The sequence below is a fragment of the Phalacrocorax carbo genome, chromosome 1, assembly GCF_963921805.1.
Source record: "Phalacrocorax carbo chromosome 1, bPhaCar2.1, whole genome shotgun sequence".
Classification (NCBI taxonomy): Eukaryota; Metazoa; Chordata; class Aves; order Suliformes; family Phalacrocoracidae; genus Phalacrocorax; species Phalacrocorax carbo.
Genome location: NC_087513.1, coordinates 110,858,508 through 110,879,745, shown reverse-complemented (window position 1 = coordinate 110,879,745; position 21,238 = coordinate 110,858,508). Strand labels below are relative to the sequence as shown.

At 40.9% G+C, this 21,238-nt stretch overlaps 1 protein-coding gene across 1 annotated transcript in view; it reads right to left on the bottom strand.

Moving 5' to 3' along the window:
- NCAM2 (neural cell adhesion molecule 2) overlaps positions 1 to 10,138 on the bottom strand; it is a 310,400-nt gene extending 300,262 nt beyond the window's left edge. Inside the window, exon 1 of the mRNA XM_064470098.1 lies at positions 9,735 to 10,138. Coding sequence (XP_064326168.1) covers positions 9,735 to 10,014 — 280 coding nt within the window. The 5' untranslated portion in view covers positions 10,015 to 10,138. The remainder of the gene's footprint in view (positions 1 to 9,734) is intronic.
- Positions 10,139 to 21,238: the final 11,100 nt, after the last annotated feature.

Genomic DNA, 21,238 nt, shown 5'->3' with positions numbered 1-21,238 from the left:
AACCAAACAAAACCGAATGATGAATCTTTATACTTAATGGTAAACTGCCCAGCACAGCTATGACCTGGGTTGCAACAACTAAGTGACCATAGTGATTAACTGCACAAAGCTGGACTTTCTCATATGTTCCCAGAAGAAGAAAACGAAATTGGTAACTTACAATATGTGTTTGGTTTTATTATTGAAAAAAATCAGAGAAAAAGTATCCCTTTTATGTCACATACTATCTTGAATGGAACCGGGCACACCAGAACATCCCTTTAGTTCTTAGTTGTTCTGTGCTGTTGGATCAGCCCCACACTTTTTCAGCACTACTTTATAAATATGCCCACTACTTAAATATACATAACGTTAGAGATTGATTTTCTATTCTTTAACTAAATCAAAATTCCCACATACTCACATGGGAGTTATACAACTCCTGAAAGCTTCAATCAGACCCTGAAAGCTGTAATCAGTACAACCCCCGAAACAGTACTCTTGGCACACAAGCTTCCCATTGACTTCTGTAGGAGTTGCATGGCTGCAGGGTGCGCACAGTTCTGTCACCAGAACTCATCTCATGTAACATGATTTTCTTACAATAAACTACACAGACTAGAGATAGATGTAGCATTCATATTACACCACAGTCTTCATTGGAAAAAGTCAGCATTTGTTCTTTCATAAATCTAAAGTTAGGGTATTATTTCCCAACACAGAAAGCACAGGAATACATGAATTATTGCATTATTTATCACCGATTACAATGCCCAGTTGGGTATAACTCATCTTGAATCTCAAATCCCAGATAAGATTTACAAAATTAGAATTTAGGAAGAAAAAGCAAACAGAAAGCAACAAAAGCAAACCTTCTGTTGTGAAGGATGGATGCCTGATACAAAGTAATACAGGTGATTAGAAAAAAAACCACAATGTTTTAATGTTGTGCAATTTTATCTTTGTAATGCTCTATTATTGTTATATATGCAAATAAATCATTTAAGGCTGCATTTTCTAAGAACAGTTTTCTTGCACTTTCAAAGAGATGTAAGCAAGTGAGAAAAGATTTTCATACCTCAATAATGGTAAAAAGGTTTAACATGCATCTTATTTTTGAAGTTTTCCCAGAAACAACTGTAGAGATTTTTTTTTTAATTTAAACATAGGGACAACATCTAGTGACACCAGCAGAATTTGCTGGTGTACCAAGAAGTCTGGCAATTCTTACTGCACTAAGTAATATCTGCTGTGTAACACCTATTAATGAATGAGAAACACTCAATTATATTTTCCAGAAAGTATAATTTAACAATTTGAAAATTATTTTTCTTCTGTGTCTTGAGAGCCTTTATATGAAGAATGTCTTGGAAGCACATCATTTTAAGGGATCTCCTGGGACATTCTGGGGACCCATTAAATGTAATCCTTTAATAAATTAATGAAGAACCATATTAAGAATAACCATACTTCTTCCCTCTCACTCTTGTAATGCTCCAGAGTCACTACTTTTTTTGGCTATAAATTAATTTTCATCCTGAAGGGTTTTTTTTTTTGTAACCAGTTTACATCCATTTAGTCATCTATCATGCTTTCCTTTAAAGGACCTCTGCACTCTGTGTGTTCATCTTCCTAGCAATCAAATCTTTCTCTGCATTCATTTTACCAGGATAACTGCTCTAAAACACACTTTTAGCCGCCACTCCCTTGGTAAGTCAGAACTTGCAACACTGATTACAGTGCAAGAGATACTTATGAACAAGGAGCATTTTTTACAATTGGCCTGACGCAGATCAGCTTAAAATTCAAGTACTTCACATAACCATTACCAAAACGCTAGGAAAATAAATACTAAAGAAAAAGTAGGAAAGAAACACAAAACAAAAAAAAGCAGTTAAATTGCTGGAAAGTCCACGAACATAACATGTAGGCCTGAGCCCATCACACAAGAGATGGGCAACTTCTCTAAGGCACATACAATTATGAGTGTCATGGAACAGTTGAGCAAGGAATTAGTATTACTCCATTACTTACAACTCAGCGACTAAGGAACAGAACTTTTTTTTAAGGCTCCTTTCAGCATTTTTCCCCATAAGTTGTTGACACAGTATACCAAATAGATCAAAGTATCGACAGGTTTAAGAACAAATTAATGCAAGAAAGATCTGTCAAGATTATTAAGGAAGATCACATAGATATAACCTGACACATCCTTGAATGTTGTAGGGCACACTGACAGAAGTATCATGCTTTTCTTGTTCTGTACTTATGTTTCTTTACGACTCTTGCCTTGAGTCTCTGTTGGATCGAGGTCACTGGAGCACATAAATATTTGTTCTGATCCAGTCAGCACGTCAGTTTGAGTATGGGTTGTTCAAGAACTTTAACATAATATAGCATTATTTTTATTCCTGTTAACTGGTCTTCGGTACATTTAACACATCTCCCTTTTCTACTCTCTCCCCCAAACCCTGGATCTTTATTTTGCTTTGACTAATTAATATAACATAATGGCATAATATTGACATAACATTGTGGTTCTGATTACATCTTTCCTGTTATAATAAAGAAGAAATTTTTGTGTGATCAGTACAGAACAGTATTCATAGTAAGGGACAGAAGTACCTCTCCCTACCTGTTTATGTCTATCTGCGTCACATGCCACAAGGATCTCCATACACTGCTTCATGTCTTTCTCTTTTTAAATATTTTATTATTTTAACTATAGACCTGATTTAATACAAGCCAAATTCAGCTGCAGTACAAAGGTCTACAAAGTTAATGGGTTTGAAATTGCTTGCAGCTTGACTGAATATGGTGCAGTGTGTTTTAGTAGCAAGAAAATTGATGGCAATTTTATTTTTAAACTAAATTCATAGTATGCTCCAATGGCACCTCTTGGGCAAAGTGATGAGGACAGCAGCTTCCTGTATGAATTTCATATATGAATTCCATTATGAACTTCAGCTCATAGCCAGTCAAACAACTGGTATTTTTACTTAGACTACAATTGCAATGTAAATAATCAGTTTAATATTAGCTAACTGGAAAGGTCATTTTGAAAAGTGAATTTTCATTTACACCCTAATGAGTTATTCATATGCTACAAGTATATTACGTATTACTTTGGATTTTGCTGAATTATGAAGTTATTCATCAACCTTTGTCTGCTGTTTAGTAATACTACTCAGGTAATTGGAACACTAAAAAACCAGTGTTCCCTTCTAAAGGCACAATGAAAATTTAGGTAGGAAGAAAAACATAACTGGGCAAAAGGAAGATGATCCACTTCTACTCCCCTGTCGTCTTCATTTTTTTTTCTGGAAAAAAGCCATGACATTTTAAATAAGCATAAATTAACTTGTTAATGTTTCATGCTTTTTATGGAAAGCTAGTTTCTTGAAGCAACTTACATAGTACTTGAATAGGAGAAAATTTATTTCAGTAATGACAAGCAGGACCAATGAAGAAGCTGACTATACCCCCATAGTTCTTAATGTTGCTATCCAAGTTTATCTGGATGTTGCTCATCCACAAACTGGCTACTTCAGGTAAGATTATACTTAGACAATGGAAACTGGTACAAGTGACAGCCTTGGTTAGTAGGTCTCCAGGCTTACTGAAATTATTTGTTCAAACAGGTTTTTGAAAGACTTGATTTCTTCATCCCATTTGCAATGCTCCTTGTGTATTTTATTAAAGAACAGATGAAATCAAGCAACTTTTTCCTTTTCTAAAAGAAGGAGAAAACAAGTAAAGCACTTTAAAAAAACCAAACCCAAACATCTTCTAAATTGTAGTACTGTTCTTAAATAGGCAGAAACTGTGTAATGAATTTTTAGTTGTCACTTCACTGTCTACCTCCTGCCCAAATTAACTTACTTGAGACAGTAAAATAATTGCTTTTACAGAACTGGTCCAGTTTGCTTCTCAGGTAAATACAAACTTAAATCAGCGGAAATTCTCCTCTGACTAGAATCAGTAGAGTTTGGCCACAATGCTTACATTAAATAACTACGTTATGAACATGAAGGTGACTATCTCATTCTGCTATAAATCTTAATTCAAATTTGTAGTTCAAGCCGCTAGTCCCACGTCACATCATTAATGATCTAGGTTTTGATGAAGAGAGAAATTTTCTGTTAATCAGAATTTCCTAAATCATTACAGCAGCATAAATGGATAGGATTGTCCCATATCATGCTATTTCAAAAATGAAAGCTGTTTACCTCCTGCCATTTCAAGAGATGCTTTCACATAGTCCACAGCTCCAAAACCCACTGAAGTCAACTGACTCCTGCTCAGTGTGACAGCCTCTGCAATAGCACTATCAACAGTGCTTCCATGGAGCTACTCAAATGCAGGTTATTCAAAGGCTTAGGGGTCTTGTTAAACAAGGTTTTCTAGGAAGTAGACCTGTGTATGCACTTGTATTCTGTTTCCTTTCCACATAATTTTTAAGTAGCTTTTAAATGGATTTCTTTTCCAGTGCAAAAAGATTTTAATATCATAAGCTGTCACCACAAACAGCTGTAGCCAGATGACCCACCCTGTTTATGTCCTTTTTATTCCTCTTTTATTCTTTCATTCAATAAATTAAGAGGTAGATTCTGAGCTCATCTACAGCAGAGCAAGTCAGAAAATCTTGTTTCCAATTAACATCATCACCAGTGAAATGATAAGAACTTATATAAAAAATTAGCCATTTAACAAAAATAAGAAGCTTGGTACCTTTATTTCTGAAGATACTCCATTCAAGATGTTATACCATAACACATCTGAAGAGTATCTTGCTATTTTAAATTAACTCTTTTCATTTTCCTGATATCCTTTAAAAATACCCAAATCCATATAATCACAGTATTGAGAAACTGAGCTACAAAAGCAATAAAAATTCTGCATTATTTTACAAAATTATTTTACTGAAGTGTAAATACTCTAAGGGAAGAGTGGGAAGGAAGGTATGGGACATGATTACCAGGTCATGATTAATTGATTAGGTCAAAACAAGAAGTGATGATAAAATATATTAGATACCAATAGGCCTGGATGTAGCCTATTAGCCTCTAATAAGCCTTCAGATTTTAATATATCAGGATATCTGTAAGCTTTCTCTCACATCTCTCCTGTTTCTGAATTTCAAGAGACATCAAAAATAAAATTCAAATGACCTGTGGCATGTAAAACCTCAGGATATGCTTCATCAAGTATATTGCCCGTATTTTGTAAAATGAACATGTGCGCTAAAAAGCAAACAAATAAAAAACAAATAAGACACCTGGCATGATTAATTGGTACCAACTGTTTAAAATATGAATATCAGTTATTGCCCAGATTCTTTATCTGGAGAAGTGTACGTCCTATTCTTTCAATAATGGATTTTCAACTCACAGGCCAAAATTACAGTGTAGTTAAAACATGTGTTTCCCAAAATGTCATATTAACTTGACTCAATTGTTCTGGAATCAGATGGCATGTACTGAATGTAACTGGGGGATTACTGGAGTAAATTGGAAGAAAATCAGTAAGTAAACATAAGACACCTGGGAAAGGTGCCTCAGAGAAAAGGTCAATGGAAGGGCAAACAAATACAGTATTTTTTCTCAAAATACTTGTTGAAAAAGAAGCTCATGAAAAGCAAAACATACAGAAATTGGTCGTAACACTCCCGTAACGTTCCCATAGATAGGAACAATTAGTTACCTAAATAAATACATGAACTGTGCTGTGAGAGGAAAAGGTAAAGTGAAAATGATGCTATTCAACCTCTTAGAAAATACTTTAAAGCTTTATCTCTGTGACTTTATCTTTCACACATTTCATGATTTAAAGCCACTGCAAACAATAAAAAAATCTCTAACTCCCTTTTGTATAGGAGTGCATGTAACAAAATTCTCTCCGTATTTCTCAACCATCCATTCTTAAGTCAATCTTTTAACACACCTCATCGGTCATTATTTTCAGGCAGATATTTTGGTTCCTATTTTCACATGAAGAGGAGTTAGAGACACTAAAAACAACAAATCAAACATTACTTTTTGTCTGAATTCAATTTTTTTAAAGGGTGAAAAAGAAGTTAAGATGGTAGATGTATTTCATCTTAATGCAGTTTAGATCAACTGGTAGCAGAAAACAATGGTTAGCTGAAGTCTCAGGATACGTTTCAGACTTCAGTATACAACTGGAGCAAAATATTAGTTCCACTTAATCTAATAGACAAACTCACTGTTTCAAAAATTCCAGATCTCATGGATTCCCTACACAAAAAGCAGTAACAAGCAGAATTCTAAAAACTGACTCCACTGTGGTGAATCAGATGTACATGCTGGCATCTCTTTTGGGGGATGTTCCTTATTAACAAACAGTCCCTTATAACCACTTGTAAAGGGAAACTCTTCAGGAAAAACAAAACCAAACTCAGTATCAAAGCAGTAGAAAGAAAAAACTTAAAGCACAATGACTGAACAAGTACTCATTCTTATGAATCTCCTGGATGAGCAAAAAAAAAAAATGTTTTAAATTCTACAAGCAAAACATTCTCTACTCCAACTTAAAAAAAAACTGCTAACCTAAAGAAGCGTGTATTATGCAGAGTGATAAAAGAAATAGGATTTTGCAATCTAGGAAGATGTTAATTTCATCCACTTTAAGTCAGTGTCCCCAGACACTGGTAAAAACCAATGAGGCCTCCTCTTCTGAGTGTTGTATCATTACATATGTTAAAAAGCAGATTTACAGAGTGAAGTAGGCTATTGTGTTGGTTTGGGGTGTGGGGTGAGCATTTTGTTTTGTTTTTCATTAAAGCAAAGCTAATTAAATTGAGGCCTTTCACTCTGGATTAATTGTCTGGACAGCTCTGAAAGGTTAAGAAAAAAATCCTTTTGTTGTAGCATAACAACATCACCAGTTAAACACCTGCCCTGTGATGAAATTAGGAGAGGCAATGTTTGGCCCTGGCAGATAATTATGACATTCATAAGCTCTTAACTTAAGGGGCTGGGGGAGGGGGTTACTGTCTACTACACGTTTTCCAACTGCTCTGATTTTCTGAACAAATACATCACAGTTCCCTCTCCCCAGTCTTAAACTCCAGCACTTCCCAAAGAAAATGCTTCAGTCACTCTTCGTAAAACCTACTGCAGCTATATTTTTAGAAATGTAAATCCTTAACCTATCACTTTCAATATTACTAAAGCAAATTATCCAAATCTAGTTACTGGCTTTTTCTTAACCATCCACACTCTTCTCCATCTCTACTTTAACATCAGAAATCATCTGAGTATTAAACGATCATTATAACACTGGTTTTCTTAAAAACAAAACACGCAAAAACCCCTCTCAAACACCACAAGCTTCAGCTGATGATGCAAATGCTCCCCACCAATGCATTCCCTAAAGATGATAAATCCCACGACTTTTTGGAATAGGCTTTCAAATGATTCGAACAACTTCGAGAAATTCTCAGGATTACTTCCAGGAGGCATCAAAAAAGAAAAAAAAGCACAGTAAATCCCTCACCATGACAATGCTTACTAAAATTTTTTTTTTTTTAAATCACTGTAGAATTTTCCTCTCCCCTAGCAACCCAAATGGGAATATTTTCCATATGCAGATGTTTTCCCACTCCCACGTACTATCCCCTGCTATGTATTGAGGCTTCATGTCCCTGCTATTTCTACAGCCAGCTCAAAAATCTTACTCTTCCCCACCCCTTGCCAATACAATTAACTCCCTCCTTTAAAAAAAAAGCAAGCTTTTTTTAATCTTCAGACCAATAACAACTTACTATCAATATTAGATTTATTCAGCTTTCCTCCTCTTTTTTGCATCTCCACCTCCTATCTATCCCCCTATAATTTTAAAAACTCAGCTTAATAGCGTCTAGAATTTCACTCCATTATTTATCCCCTGACATTTGTGATAGTAAGATACCAAAACTATGTAATCCTCCTACACTGCAGTAATCACACTTCACAAACTAACCTTCTACCGTTCCTCCGTTAGAGGAAGCACAGACCACATCTCTATACATATTACACCTAGGTAGATCAGTGCAAAGCCTGGAGGGAGCTTTCCCTTTCTCCTCCTCCTTTGCCACCCCAGCGCTGGCTATGCTGAAAAGCCTCCGGGCTGTTTCTGGATCTCTGCTAATCGGGAGACCTCCAGAGCTCATCCTGAGGTGGCAAAGCATAGAAGAATTTCTATATAAATTGAGAGCATCTGGTGCCCCATCGCTACTTAGCACCGAGACAAAACCTCTACATGGTATGAGGTTTAGCGATAAGTGCACTGAAGGAGACCTTCAGAGCTGCAGTCCTAACACCTCAAGGCACAACACGCCCCCGCCACGCACACCTTTTCTCAAGCGCAACAGATCCCACTACCCGCTCACAAGGCGCCGTGTAGCGTCGGGGCGAGACACTGAGCCCCGGGGCCCGGAGCGCGGCTGCCTGCGCCGACCCGCTCTCGGGGGGGGGGGGGGGGGGTGGGAAGCCGCCCCCGCCCCGGTCCCGGCGCGGGGCAGCGCCCGGGCACCAGCGGCCGCCGCCATGGAGCTCTGCCGCCCCCTGCTGCAAGGCGGCGGCGCCGGGGGCCGGTCCCCGCCGCTCCCACGACTCCGCTAACACCCAGGTGGGTGCTTCCATTAATTTCCCCCCCTCCCCCCAAACCTCATTAAAGAGGCCCCGGGTCCCCGCCCACCCCCTACAGGCGGGGGCAAGGCAGCGCTTCCAGGCGCCTGGCAGAGGGCACCCCACGGGGGGAAGGGGCGGCACAGCAGCCCGGCTCGGCCCCCAACGAACGCCAGAAACTTGGCCGAGCAGTTTCGGGTCACCTTAATTACCCCTCGCCGAGAGGCACCCTCGCCGTGTCACGCCACCCGCGAACACGCTCCCGGCGGCCATTCCCCTCCCCGCCTCCTGAAGTAGCGCAAAATCCTCAAGTAATCTCATAGGTGACATCCGAAACGAATAAATAAATGAAATTTCAACCCGGAAAAAACGCCGAAGCCAAAACACCCCAGCCGCCCCGCAGCCCCCGAGCCCGTTTATTTTGCAGGGAGCGCGGCGGGGACAGGCAGAGGCGGGAGGCGAGCAGCGCCCAGCGGCGCGGCCCCGCCGCGCCCGTCCCCGCGCCCCCCAAGGCACACCTGCCGCCCCCGCGGCGGCGCACTGCAAGGAGTCTCCGCATCCGCGCCCACGCGCCGCCCCCCCCCCACCCGCGCCCGGGTCCCGGCGCCCCCGCGGGGCGAGGGGAACGGTCCCCGCAAGAGGGGAGACCCGGACAGGCGGACTTCAGGGCAGGCTGCTCACTGGCTCTACAGACAGCGCTTCTCTCTGCTCCTACAAACGAAGCCCGCGTTGCCTTCCCCTCAGGCAGACGCGTATTTCAAAGCGCGACCCCCGACACATATTTTTTTCTTAATCGCTTGATCTCCCCAACACATTTATCGCCCCCAAAAAAGACGAAACCCCGTGCAAAGCAGCTAAGTGCGCTGAGCACCTTCCAGCTTTCTTCTTTTCCCTCAGAAATTACTCCTCTCCCCGCCTTGAAGACTTAAAAAAAAAAAAAAGAAAAAAAAAGGGGGGGACGATGAAGCAAGTTTTAGGTCCTTTCTTAATTTGGTTCCAGGGTGACACATTGCTTTATTTTTTTTCCTCCATTTCTTTTCCGTTTATATGTTAATCTGAGCAAGCAGACAGTACAGGTAAGAATATTAATTAAAAAAAAAAAAAAAAAGGCAGCCCCGCTCCTACCTTGCCCGCTACTGAGGAGCAATCCGAGCAGGTAGAGAGGCAGGAGGCTCATGTTCAGGAGCTGGCGCTGGTGGACAGTTCCAAGTTGGAGGTGCTCAGCCCCGGCGAACCCCGCCGCCGCCCGCCCGCCCGCCCTCCCGCGCAGCCCCGCGCCGCGCAGCGCCGCTCGCCGAGTGAGAGCCGGCGCTTCCCCGCGCCGCACTATATCGGGGAGGCAGCGGCCGCCGCGCAGGGGGCGGGTACACGGCGGCCCGCGCGGATCCCTCCGCGCCACACGCATGACCGCAATACCGACAGGCGGCAGCGCCGGGAGGTTCTTCCGCCAATCGGAGGGGCGGCCGCCGGCTCGAAGCTTCGCTCCTTCCCCGCCCGCCGGCAGGGCTCTGGAGGAGGGGGAATGAGGCAACCCCCCCTCACCTCAGCGCCGCGGCCCCTGGGAGGCTGCTCCCCCCTCCCTCCGCCATCGCCTGAGGGGAAAGAGGCTGAAGGGCGAGGTGGTGGCTGGAGGGAGAAGCCTCCGGAGAGTCCCGGCCTCCCGGGCTGGGAGAGCCGAGGGGGGGCGCACCAGGGGGGATGGCAAAGCCCTTTCCCGCCGGCGGCGCCCTGCCTGGCGGCGGCGGCGGCGGCGCCCTCAACGGCTGCCCGTTGGCGAGGCCTCCGTTAGGGGGCGGCGGACGCGTGCCGCCCGCGGCCGCGAGGCGCCTGCGCGCGGGGGAGGAGCGGAGGGGAGAGGGGCTGCGCGGGCCCGGCGGTTCCCCCGCTCGTCCCGCGTGCCGTGGCGTGCTGCGGCGTCGGCGGCGAGCGGGAGCGCCGCGTGCGGGCGCGTCGTCACCCAGCCGCGCTGGGTGTGCACCCGTTCGTTCCGCTGCCTCGGAATTCACCGGTTTTGACTTGTGCTGTTGCGCACGGAGGGGAATATGCCTCTGCCGTTGGAGGCTGCGCGAAGTAAAACCGTTGAAAAATAAGCCGCTTCTTTCTCTGATGCCTCAGTGCTCTCCCGCTGGGGATCTTGCTTTGTAAGGGGCGGGGGAGAACCAAACCTGCCCTAAAGCAAAAAGTAGAGGCGGGTTCCTGTCCAGCTTGACTTTGAAAATGTAATTATTTTTGTGTGTGCTAATTAAGCCGTGGTTTCCGAAGCAGCTTCTACAAATTTGTCACCACCTGTATGACACATGGGAGGAGACAGAAGCAGGTTTAAATTAATGTGAAGCAGTAGTGACAGTAGTTAAAGATTCATCCAAATTAACACATCCCTAATAATTTTTCTGACCCTTTTCTTTGCCATTTTCAAGGGGATTTGGGTTTTGGCGAGGAGGAGGGAGCCAAGAAGTCCCTCCGCAGAAAACTAATACAAATGTCCGGTATCTTCAGCCTGACTCTTGCTGCACAGCAGTCTTACAAAATTATGAAATACAGGAGGAAGAGATTGTGTAGTCAGATCTTGCTGGTACCAAGAAGACAGGTGATAGAACTGAAAGTCTTCTGTCAGGAGGCGGTGTTCTAGGATGCTTGGGAACATGTACAGAAAATGCTGGTAGAGGGGGGTGTGGGAGCTTTGTGCCCTTGGTTGGTTGGTTGGTTGATATACACCGCGTAAATCAGAGCCTTATTTCTCAGCGACACACCACGTGTCCCTGCTCTGGAAGCTAAAGATTTCTGTAGCCTAGTATAAAATGCACAGATCCATTTTCACGTGTATTTAAGTGGGAGTGGAGCTGTAATTCCTCACGCAGTTTTGGAAATCCAAAGTACGGCAGCTTCAGCAAAGCCTTTTAGGTGACGAGTGGATTTACGTTTAGGAGCCATTCTGCTCCCAGGTGCCGGAAAGCCCTCACTGCAGGGATTTTTGGCTGGGGCCTTCAGTGCAGGTTCAGGAAAGCTCAGCTAAAGGAAGTATTCTGCTGAAGAAGTCTTTCCAGGCAAGCAGGTTCCATCAGCCCCGGTACCCAGCTACAGGAATAAACATCATTAATAGATTAATATGGAAAGATAATGAAAACAGTAAATAAAAACCTTGAAAGAAAAAGAAAAATAAACCTTACTGGGCACAAAGCAAGAAAACCTCACTGTGAAGTGCATAAGATGCCGAATTTGTCAAATTTATCTTTGGTTTTAATGTGTTTGGAGCTTTACCATCCAGCAAAAATTGAATAAATAGAGACAATAAAATCAGTAATAATAAATAAAACCAAGTTACTTGTATGTGTACCTCGACTTGTCTTATAGTCTGCTTTAACTAAGGGCCAAAAGCAGTACAGCAACACCTTGGTGTGCGCGGGTGCACAGATGCAAGGACTGCAGTCCATCCACCGGTACAGCAGAGGCCCCACCAAGACGCAATATGGAAGCAAGCAGGAAGCCTCTTGCCCCACAAGAACTGAACATAATAGAAAGAACACTTCTGTCCCAAGCTTGCTTATTTTAAATCGTAAATATGATGAGAATTTCACCAGTGTCAGATCTGAGTGGCCAGTTCTCACTCCTTTGAACTGGGATGAGGATGCTTTGCTTCCAAGCAGGATTGCTTGTCCTGAGAAGTCTGCTTAACTGCTTGTCTGCAGCAGCGAACAGAGCCCGCTGTGTAGACTGTCCATACCATTTTGCTACAGGATTTAGAGAAATCTTGGTTTTAGTCCAGCTTCTCAAGGGAAAGGGAAACATGCTCTTCGCCTCTCTGAAGCACTGGAGTAACGACAACAAAAGATAGATACACATCTCAAAGATAATCACATTCTTGTGGTACCACTCTGAAAGGGAGAGACCTAACTGAAGGAAGAGGCAGCAGCTGGTTCGGCCATCAGCAGGCGTGTAGCTCCAAGCATCATGAGATGCTCATGGAACAACTCATTTGTTAGAGAAGAAAGATCTGTAAAAAAGCGTGTCGTCGTGAACCACAACAGCGTATCACACTGAGGTCACGCAAACAGAGGCTAGGAAGGCGCAGAAAACTGCTCATCTTTTCTGCCCTCCGTATCTATGTCACTCGTGGTGTTTGTGACCATACGTTAAATGAACCAAAAGACGAGCATTTCAAAGTGCTGTAAAGCGCTAATCGGTATCAATAACAACACACCTGTAGTATTTGCCATTCTTCGGCAAATGGCATTTTTCTTTAAGGAGAGTGCCATTTACCGGGCGGGGAAGCCTGACATGGAGTTTAATGTCTGTACTTAGGCTGGGGAATTGGAAAACATGATTCCTGGGTAATATCACATGCATAACAAACATGCTGGCAGAGAACAAACACATTTTCATGCTACATAAGTTTTAAAAATAAGACCAGAAGTAAACGAGTGAGCATTATCCCATGTGAACAGTGCAACATCAGGAATTACAGTAATCATTCTGTCGGGGCAGCTATTCTAAAGGTGGGGAAATCAAAGTTGATAGGTTTTCAAAGCAATTAAGATGCAACTCCAGTGACTGAAAAGACTTGCCAGGAAAATCTTCGGGGAAAATAAGGGAAAATATTAGCTGATATTACATACATGTTTGATTAATACCTTAGGTCTTTTGGAATACCATACGCAGACTCTAAGTGGATATATCTGTAAGCTGCCTGTCTTTTATCTGTCACGTGATAGCCTACAGCTTTCACAACTGTGCTGTCATATGCAGCTTTTCTCCTAAAAAGTTTTACTACCTGTGAAGTCAGCGAAAAGACAGCAAGAATTAATTTTCCCCCATGTGTTCCACTCCGTGGGATTGTTTGTGCAGTAGCCTATCAGCTGGTGTGAATGGAAGTGGCAAAATTAGGCTCTGGCAACAGAACCATTTTAGGCTATCATCACTCCGCTTAAGTCAGTTTACAAGAACTGAGGATCTGTAAACTTGCTGTGACTGAACTTGCTTCTCAAGAAACATCTCCATGGTGTTTTTTGCAAGGATTATTTTTAAATTGATTGATGATTGCATGTTCAATGCAAATGTAATTAAATACAGAAGCTTAAATCTTGGTGATGGTTTCATAATGGATATTTATACTGAAGTACATGTTTCCCTGTGGACACCCCAGCTGCCAAGAGTTCCACCTGGATTTGCTTACCTGTCTTACATAAACTGAAATGTTAAGGAAGTGCCTTAAAATTAGCTGATAATTTTAGGGTAACTTATGATAATGGCGCAGTTACGAAGAAAGCACAGAGAGATCGTATGTCTAGATATAGCTAGTGAAGAGTTGTTAGGAAATCGGCGTGTCCTAGAGCAATTATCAAATGTTTTGGGGACAGGAAATGGGAGAGAGAAGGAAAAGAGGAAAGAGAAAATACCCCTTCTTGCCAATCTGGTATCTTGCACTTGCAGGAAAATGCCTTCTGCAGACAGGGTAATTTCCAGAGGTGCTCATGAACCAAATTGCTGATCATCTCCGAAGAGAGTAATTATCCCAAATAGGATGCTTTCCTATGAACACTGAAAACACAATTAAAGTGGCACTAAGATAAATTATACAACAGTGAACAACAGCATTATTGTGGTGAGGAAATGATGCACAATAAACAAAAGACCATTTCATAAATGTTTGCACTACTATAATGTTTCAAGTTCTTAACATCTTATAGAGACTTTCATAAAGATCTAAAATTACTATCATTTTGGATTAACATTTTATAAGAAAGAGTCAAAAACATTGTTTCCACTCTGTTTCAAGTCGCTTTAAATAAAGAATTCTCCTTCCTGTTAGAGAAACTTAAAATGATCTTGAAATTATTCAGATACCAAGAAGAGACTCATGGATTTTATGTGGGGAGGATAATTTCCTGAATAATTTCTGGAACTGAATAATGACAAGGGCATATGTAAAATCATTTTGTCCAGGTAACGACGACTGCTTAATTTTTGAAGATAGCAAGGTTGCTTGAAGTACAGCGTGCTAATTTGATTACAATATAAAACATTGCGCTGACAAAAGAAATCAATAAGCTGAATTTATATGTCTGAAGGAAGCCTTGTATGCTTCTGTGTCTGGTGCAGCAAAAGTAGCATTTGAGAGATAAGACAAGGTAACTTGTCTGAACTCTAGAGACAGATTTTCATATCTTCCAGGTTACTGCATTTCTAGACACGTGACTCTATTCCTATTCTCAGATCAGTCACTCAGAAAACATGAACTCTCAACAGTTACTATCCCATCACTATCAGCTTCAGATATTTGGGCAGGATTATGGACACGTCATTTATTTTACCTAAGAACGAAACCGCCAAAGCTAAGGTGCTGCAGCTGGCTCAAGTATAACTGTCTCCGTATTCAGCAACATGGCAGCTGTGTAGTTTACCTCTTTTATGGGCTGCTTACGAACACCCACACACACCTTTTTTTCATGCTTGCACCCTTCTTTCCTGTTAGTTAGCAGTGTTTTATTTTGTACAATTTCCAGAGCAAAGGTTTGTTGGTTTGGGGTTTTTGTTGTTTTTCTTTTTTTCTTTAACCTGGAAATATTTTGGATGCCACCAAACATTGTTTCAGAAATTGCTACATTTCCTTAGCTCATTGGAACTGTCACCTTCAGGTCTGACAGGTGTAAACATCTGCTTTTGGTTACTGGTGGTTACTGGAAGTCCCACCAGTCATTTGTTACCATCTCTTAGATAAAAATGGTTCCTCCATGAACTGTATTACCAGATCACACAAGCACTGCTATCTGATTTAGTGCAATATCAGTTAAGGTAATTGAAGAGACCTTCAAGAATATTTTATTACTTCAGCACTGAAGAAGAGACAAGATTTCCTTGCCTTAGCCTAGATATGCAGAAGTTATTTCAGCATATGGAATAGCAAAGAATGGTTGCTACATGAGGAGAATTTGAGGAGCAGTTGTTTTTAAAGTGGTTGTGTGTGCAAAACACAGAAGTGGTTGTGTGCGTGCTGTTCTGCGCTGTGCAACTTGTTCCCTAAAGTGCTTTGAATCATTATGAATTTCAGAGACCTTCAGAAGAAAATGTAATTCACACTTACTTACTTATTATTATCCATATTTTCATTAACAGCAAAGACTAAAACCAAACAAAACCCCAGACCAAAGAAAGAAAAGTTATCTACAGAATGTAAAATTACATATAAAGTGAAAATTAGAAAGTGTATGGATACCTTTGGGTTACACTTCTGTGTCGTGGTGCTAAATGTGCTGCACATTTTAAGTGCTGCCCAGATGAAATAGAGCACAATAAAATAGAGTACCTGGGATTTGGAGCCATCTGACTACCCCAACGGACACCACTGTTCCAGTTTTCATTGGAACTGGGTAATTGTTGACTTAGATGCAATACAAGTAAGCAAGGAGGTATGATGGTTGGTATGAGGGATGTCAACGGTCAGTGAAAGAAACCATTATGGAGGACTTAGAAATAAGTCTTTATTTATATGCATAAATAAGATGGGGGAAAGGGGACACATATAATTTTGAATATATTGATTTCTCCAAGTGATAGAAGAACTGTGTCCACATCTCCAATTCTCATCATGGAGGAAAGGTCATGACAAAAGTGTTCAGCTGTGAAGTCAGGAAGAGATTATCAACTAAACGATGGAAAATTCAAAAAAGTGTGAATTTTAACTCCAGACTGTTATAAAGGCATGTGATCTAAACCACATAGTTTATGCCAACACTTATCTTTTAATATAATTTCAGGCCCACAGCTTCAGAAGTTCTTATTCACGAGGAGACATCTGCTCCTTTACTGAGATGTTCTAAGCTCTTGACATCATCTAGCATCTTGATACAGCAAGCAGTTTCAAAGGTTAGCCATGTTGGTTACACAACATTTTCTTTCATTAGTTTTAAATTTAATTAGTTTAGTCTTAAATTTAATGAATTTTGAAAGATAAGAGTACTCAGTTTGGTTTCTCTAGATGCTGTAGTATAAGAATACATCCTCATATATATTTTCTAAATGGAGTGATCCCAATTTATTCTTCCTGTCTTTCTAATAAGTTTTTCATTATCCATCAATGTCTGTTATAACTCTTAGTAAGGTAGGGAATTAAGCACAGCACTACAGATGAGAATGAACTCCTGATTTATAGTGAGTTATTTTTATACCCACAGATAGTGGTTTTTTTCACAGCAACTGCCTCAGTCACCTTTCAACTCACTTCAAAGCCAAATTGCAATACCACACATATCTTCCATAATTTAGAAAAAAACCCCAAGTCTTTATGGAAAAATTTTAAATACATTTCAAAGATCCTTAAGTAGAACAGGCAACTCCATTTTCGTTGCTTTCCTGTTCAGAATTTCAATGTAAATAATTAGTGTTTTCTAATAAATAACACTTTGAGTTGACAAAAGTCAGAATGTTATGACATTTCTCTTAAAAGGGGGAAAAAACCTTCTATTGTTACGCAAATCTATGTTATCCAAAGTACATAGACACATAAAATAGGATTTTGCTTTGGAGATACATAATTTTCCAGAGGTTTTTTTAATCCATTCAGTTTTTTTTTTTTTTACCCACATTAACCGTGGCCGCTATATCAAGAATGATAGTTAGGGAGCAGTACATCCTAAAGGGCCCTAAAAATTATCTGGGCAAGGAAAAACTCACTTGGAAAGATATATAAAATAGGGAAGCGAACAACCAATGGTACATAGATATGTTGGTAAGAATCATACTGAAATTAAACATACCTAAATTAATAATGGTTCGATTTACATTGCATTTGCTTATGTCTTATGATTCATTTCTTCTGTGTAGATGTAGTTATAAATAAATAACAAGGAATGAAAAATAAATTTGGAAAGATGTCCTGATTTTGGCTGGGATAGAGTTAATTTTCTTCACAGTAGCTAGTATGGGGCTATGGTTTGGATTTGTGCTGAAAACAGTGTTGATAATATGGGGATGTTTTAGTTGTTGCCAAGTAGTGCTTACAAGGACTTTTTCAGCTCGCCATGCTCTGCCGGGTGCAGAAGAAGCTGGGAGGGGGCACAGCCAGGACAGCTGACCCCAACTGACCAAAGGGACATTCCACACCATTTGGCATCACGGCTGAACACCTGCCTGACATGGGAAGCAGTGAATTAATTCTTTGTTTTGCTTTGCTTGCATGCATGGTTTTTGCTTTACCTATTAAACTGCCTTTACCTCAACACACGAGTTTCCTCACTTTTACTCTTCTGATTCTCTCCCCCATCCCACCAGGGGAGGGAGTGAGCGAGCAGCTGTGTGGTCTTGGTTGCTGACTAGGGCTAAACCGCGACAAAAGAGAATTTTTACACTGACTTTAAGGGAGTTAAAATTTGAGTGTCTTTTTAAAATTACATTAATAATTAATTTACTATGTTGATTTGGGAGGGATTGTATTTTGGGATTTTATCATACAGGAAAACCTGTTCCATAGATCTATGTGTAACAAGCTGAAAACTTGAGAAAATCTAGCTGGCAAACTTTAAAATATATAAAGGCCTAAGTTTTCCTGACTGTTTTATGTGAGCAGACCTCAACCTTCTCAGATCCTGACTGGGCCTGTGAAAGCATAATGATCTCTTTCTACTGAAATACTTGTAAAATGAGGTCGACAAAAATCTACTTTCCAGGTGTTTCAGTTTCTGTCTTCAGGTACACATTATGTCTGTGCATATATTCAGGCTCTTTAAACTGGATTATTCAGCAGTGATAGTTTATTTGTGCCCTAGAACAGCTTGAAGCACAGTAAATGTGATCGGTACTCAGAATTAAGCTTAGGTCATCCTTCTGGCAATTTCTGCTGTAATTTAGACCCAGCATTTAACAGTACTTTAAAAATTATAAGAAACCTCTCTTACTACTTCACAGATAGAAGCTTATGAGTTCTAGATACATTATTTGAGAATAAAAATAATATTTTAAAATCTCACCATTGCCACAGATAAAACAGGATGCTGCGGAATACTTACATTAGTGCAGAAGAAGCGAGATCATCAGGGAAAACAAGCTAAGACATCCTTTTTTGCAACAACTGTGCAAATAACACTGATTAAATCATCAGTTATGTTTTTGACAAACAAGAGAAATCAGTGTACTGTATATATTGCTGTGCTGACTTGTTCTTCATAGGAAGAGAAAGGGCGGAGGGTTGGGAGGGATCAATATTTGTCAGAAGGAGAGTTAGAAAGGGAAAAATATTATATAAGGGATTGATAAAAATTATTTTAAAACTAGTTTTCTTGAGGATTTTCTGTTTGTTTGTTTAATTCAGCAACTCAGCAGAACATAACCAAAACCTGTAGAAAGAATTCAAAACTGTTTTAGGACCAGATTGTTCCCTTTACTCACAGAAATATAGGGGATCAAAACCCATTGAAAGGGTATGGAAATAAAGAGTAGTACCTCCATGGCATTGTCTGATTTGGACCCTCGGGTACTTACTGAAGTAACAAATTTTTTTTGACTTGTGGCTATGTGTGTTGGCAGAAAAGATCATAAAGGATTGTACACAAAGTTTTCATCAAAATTTAATTCACAGAAGATAGGAATTAGACACTCATAGCAGAGGTAAGGAAGACAACTCGGCACAGAAGACCTTGGGGGCTCTCGCTGACCAGGAGCCAGTGAGGAGCTCTCACAGCAAGGAAGACCAGCAACCTCCTGGGCTACATTATGCAGATCAAGGGAGGTGATCCTTCCCTCTGCTCAGCCCTGGTGAGATACATCTGGAGTGCTGAGTCCAGTGCTGGGCTCCCTAGTACAAGAGAGACAAAGATGTACTGGAGAGAGTCCAGCACAGGCCCGCGGGGATGATTAAGGGCTTGAAGCATCTGATATATGAGGGGAGGCTTCTCTCAGCCTGGAACAGTAAAAGTTGGGGGGGACTTTATCAGTGTGTAAAAATACATGATGGACGGCAGGAAAGAAGGTGGAGCCGGACTCTTCTCAGTGGTGCCCAGTGACAGGACAAGAGGCAATGGGCACAAAGTGAAATATAGGAGACACCATTTAAAATCAAGGTAAATCTCTTACTTTGAGGTTGGTTTCCTAGAGAGGTTGTTGAGTGTCTATCCTTGGAGATACTCAAAACCTGACTGGGCACAGTCCTGGGCAACCTGCTTTGCTGACCCTGCTTGATCAGGGGTGTTGGACTAGAGGATGTCAAGAGAGGCCTTCCTGCCTCAGCCCTTCCATGATTCTGTGACTCTGTCATATGATTCCCAAGCTGCAAGAGAAATAATTCTTTAAACCTTTCTGTAGTACTTTGCTTTCTTTTAGTATCCTGGTTGCATCACACTAATTAGCATTAGCTAATGCACAACCCTTCCTCCTATTGAGTGACTTCTATAATGCCACAGGTAGCAGCCATAGAGGGTGTTAAGAGGTGTTTGTGGTTTTTCGTTTACATTGATTGCCAGCTAAATCTCCACTTGAAAACATTTAAGCACAAGAAACAAAGTATTTCTTCCTTTTTTTCTTCTTGATAGCATCCTTGTTGTGAAATCCCAAGCAGTCAAAAATAATTATCACTATGAACTCCTGAGTTGCATTTTCTATGTGTAATGAATGTAAATAATAATAGTAATTATTAATAAGCTCCAGGAAAACTGGCAATTACTAAAAAAAAAAAAAAAAAGAACTAGTGAAGAAGTAATAACGCTTTGATTCAGACCAATCATACAATGTGTTTGGAATGTCACTCAAAAAGCTAGTTACACTTAACAGCTCAGGCTGTCTATTGCTCCAGCAGTAAAATAATTTTGGGAGGGTCTTATGGGAAAGTATAAGATATCAGAAAAACTAGCCCATACTTTTTGTTTTCTCTCATGAGATGGCTCTAACCAAAGTAATGATTCAGCCCATTTTTAGGGGTAGGGCAATTAGCTTTATGCTGTGTTACATATGCCACTGCACAATAGAACTCTTCTATGGCTGATTCTTTGATAAGGGCTAATAGATAGACTCAGTTTTGACCCTTGATGTCCACATCTCTGTCCATATTCATTATTTCTATGCATTATTCTTCCATTTCCTCTCTTCCTCTCTTTTTTTCTAAGCCCTTTAGATGAATTGTTGATTGTTCTCACGGTATTTTCCTTTAATAGTCCCTATTATAATTTTGTTGCCTTAGCATCCTTTGATACCCATCAAAATATAATTTGCCTGCTATTTGTGATTGCAGTCCATGTTTGCTCTTTTTTTTTTGTACTTCTGCAGATCATGTTTTGGCCAGACTTTCACATTAGCTGGGTACTCACAATATTTTTCTGCCCCAAGTTACCATCCACGGTGCTAACATGGCTACTGAACTGGAGCATGCGCTTTTAAAATCTTTTTGATGGCCTGAGGATGCAAGAATTATGTGCATCCTTTCCCTAACGAGAACAGACAGACAGCTCACTGAACTAACAACATGTATAGAAGATGGCATGGTGATGCACAGTACAGCTCTAGTTCACATGGTGGGGTAGACCTGTAGTATAAGAAAACACAAAAAGAATTCTAGAAGTCTTAATTGGACACAACATTAACATTTGTCAAGATATTTTAATAAATATTGCAACTATATTTGCCAAAATCTCATTAACAGTACACATGAC